This window comes from Perkinsus marinus (genome assembly GCF_000006405.1).
Source record: "Perkinsus marinus ATCC 50983 genomic scaffold scf_1104296954818, whole genome shotgun sequence".
Classification (NCBI taxonomy): Eukaryota; Perkinsozoa; order Perkinsida; family Perkinsidae; genus Perkinsus; species Perkinsus marinus.
Genome location: NW_003208004.1, coordinates 1 through 2,751, shown reverse-complemented (window position 1 = coordinate 2,751; position 2,751 = coordinate 1). Strand labels below are relative to the sequence as shown.

At 49.2% G+C, this 2,751-nt stretch overlaps 1 protein-coding gene across 1 annotated transcript; it reads left to right on the top strand.

Moving 5' to 3' along the window:
- The first annotated feature begins 1,487 nt into the window (after nucleotides 1–1,487).
- On the top strand, nucleotides 1,488–2,520 carry Pmar_PMAR023149 (adenine nucleotide translocase, putative). Its single transcript, XM_002776022.1, has one exon. The coding sequence runs from the start codon at nucleotides 1,492–1,494 to the stop codon at nucleotides 2,431–2,433; it is 942 nt and encodes a 313-aa protein (XP_002776068.1). The 5' UTR covers nucleotides 1,488–1,491; the 3' UTR covers nucleotides 2,434–2,520.
- Nucleotides 2,521–2,751: the final 231 nt, after the last annotated feature.

The window sequence follows — 2,751 nt, the reverse complement described above, 5'->3', positions numbered from 1 at the left end:
AAAGTCCTCTCCATTGCGAAAGTTACCACCCCGGGCCCAGGGACTCTGGGACTTGCAGGTTGGGACGTGGTCAATACGATATTTCCTCTTCCCGGCTTGAAGGTATCGACTGAAAGGCATGACGATATGCTTATGCAGCGTAGAAGCACTCGTTCTCACCGTGCAAGACTGGCCGCCGGCCTCATCCGTATCTTGCTCCGTCAACCTCAAGATACTCTTTCTCAGAGAAGAGCAGTTATGGGATGGCATACCGGCCCCATTACAGAGTCGACTTGATCAACAGCAAGAGATCGGGTCATCATGTCGGGAGACGTTGCCGTCGAAGGGCATATTCCGTACGGGGCAGGTATGCCAAAACTGCATCTCGTAATGGCAATCTAAAGTGATCAGATTTTCTGCAGACGACATAGTGCACCGCGTTCTAGTGGCGGCATATCTGCCCCAAAAGTGGGATCGGGCCTTCTAACAATGCAAATTGCCGCGTTTTAGTGGTGGCATATCTGCCCCAAAACAGGGTTAGATCCTTCGAAGAGTGCAAATTGGCGCTCTAGTGGTGGCATATCTGCCTTAAAAGCCGGCTCCGTCCTTTTAACAGTGCAAATTGGCGATTTCTTGTGGTGGCTTATCTGCCCCAAAACCCGGCTCGGTCCTTTAAACAGTGCAAATTGGCGATTTCTTGTGGTGGCATATCTGCCCCAAAACCCGGCTCGGTCCTTTAAACAGTGCAAATTGGCGATTTCTTGTGGTGGCATATCTGCCCCAAAACCCGGCTCGGTCCTTTTAACAGCACGTATCGACCATAAAAGGAGTTTGGAATCTTCGCGTGATCTTTCCACGGTTCTTCTTCCTTCATCACAAACTGCGCGACGACTCAATGGGACTACAAAAAAAGGATGACCCCTCATAAGATTGATACTTCGGACATGTTTCTTGAGAAGCTGATTATCCATCGTCGTCCTTATCAGTGTTAGAATATGTGATCTCTTTCCTCGGCTGAGCTTGGAAGTTTCCTCACTTATAATAGAAGGATTTCCCAAAATTTCCTCCCAGAAGTTTCATATTGTCACCTAAATATGACCATGTGCATATTTCCTCACACTAGTCCGTACTAACACACATTGAGTCAGTCTAACAAACTCAACGGAACCAAGCGGTAACTTTTGACAAAGGCAGCTTCTTCAGGCATGTTAAGTGCGCTGAGCGGTTACACGCAAGCACATTGACTTGGCGATCGCCATTAAAATAACGTCAATTTTGCTCGTCAGCACGTACGCCAGAGGTATTAATTTACTAGGAAAACCCTGCTGACACCGATGTACTCTCGCGGTACGCTCACGGTGGGTTGAGGAGGTCGGACACATATGAGCTCGTGTGAGGCAAGAAATTGTCGTTAGAAATGGCTTCGCTTGAAAGTCGCCGAATCGCCGTTCATGGGCAGCCTTGTTTTCGAAAGTTATATCAACATTCTCAGTAACATAGTCATTTTTCTACATGTCTGCTGATAAGAAGCAATCGGAGGAGGTTTCCTTCGTGAATAAGTATCCTATTCTGGTAGATTGGGCCGCTGGTGGTACGGCTGCCGGTATTTCCAAGACCCTTGTTGCCCCCATAGAGCGTGTTAAGATGCTCCTCCAGACTCAGGACTCCAATCCCGACATCCAATCGGGTAAGGTAGCTCGCTATACCGGTATTGGCAATTGCTTTAGTCGCGTTGCCAGTGAGCAGGGCTTCTGGACGCTCTGGCGTGGTAACATGGCAAACGTTATCCGTTACTTCCCCACACAAGCGTTCAACTTCGCCTTTAAGGACAACTTCAAGCGGATGTTCCCCAAGTACGACCCCAAGACGGAGTTTTGGTCCTTTTTCGCCGCTAACGTCGCTTCTGGCGGTATGGCGGGTGCCGCTTCCTTGTGTATCGTCTACCCCCTCGACTTCGCTCGTACTCGTCTGGCCGCCGACGTTGGCAAGGGAGCCGATAGGGAGTTCACCGGCCTCTGGAACTGCCTTTCCAAGACTGCTAGCCGCACCGGCTATTTTTCCCTCTATCAAGGGTTCGGTGTTTCTGTACAAGGAATCATCGTCTACCGTGGAGCTTACTTCGGACTCTACGATTCGGTCAAGAGCGTCATTTTTGCTGACGAGAAGAATGCTAATATCATTCTCAAGTTCATGGTTGCCCAGGCTGTCACCGCGGCCTCTGGTGTCGCCTCCTATCCCTTCGACACAGTCCGTAGACGTATGATGATGATGGCTGGTCGAAAGGGTGGTGATGCTATCCAATACACCGGTACCCTCGACTGCTGGAAAAAGGTCTACCAACAGGAAGGTTCAAGAGGTTTTTTCAAGGGCGCATTTTCCAACGTCCTCCGTGGTGCTGGTGCCGCTCTGGTACTTGTGCTCTACGACGAAGTCAAGAAGGTTATCTACGGTTAGTCAGCCGTTGCTTTTTTTCTGTCATTGGTGTCAATCACTCTCCAGCTCTTATTTTCGAAGCTATTCGCAGGATGTTTATTCGTGGGCTTAATTGCCGAAAGTAACAGTTGGTAAAATGTGACCGCATTTCACATAAGTTGCATGAGTTGCGTCGTTGACGGTTTGAGAGTACCCGATTTCGATCGAAGTCGTCAATGTCAGCTGTAGCCCCGGAATCACGACCTTTAGAACTCAACGACATAAGGGATTAGTGGAAGTAAGAACTAGTTTCGAGAGTATGAAGTTCTACAGCACTGTAGCGTGGAGGCGCTAGAGAGG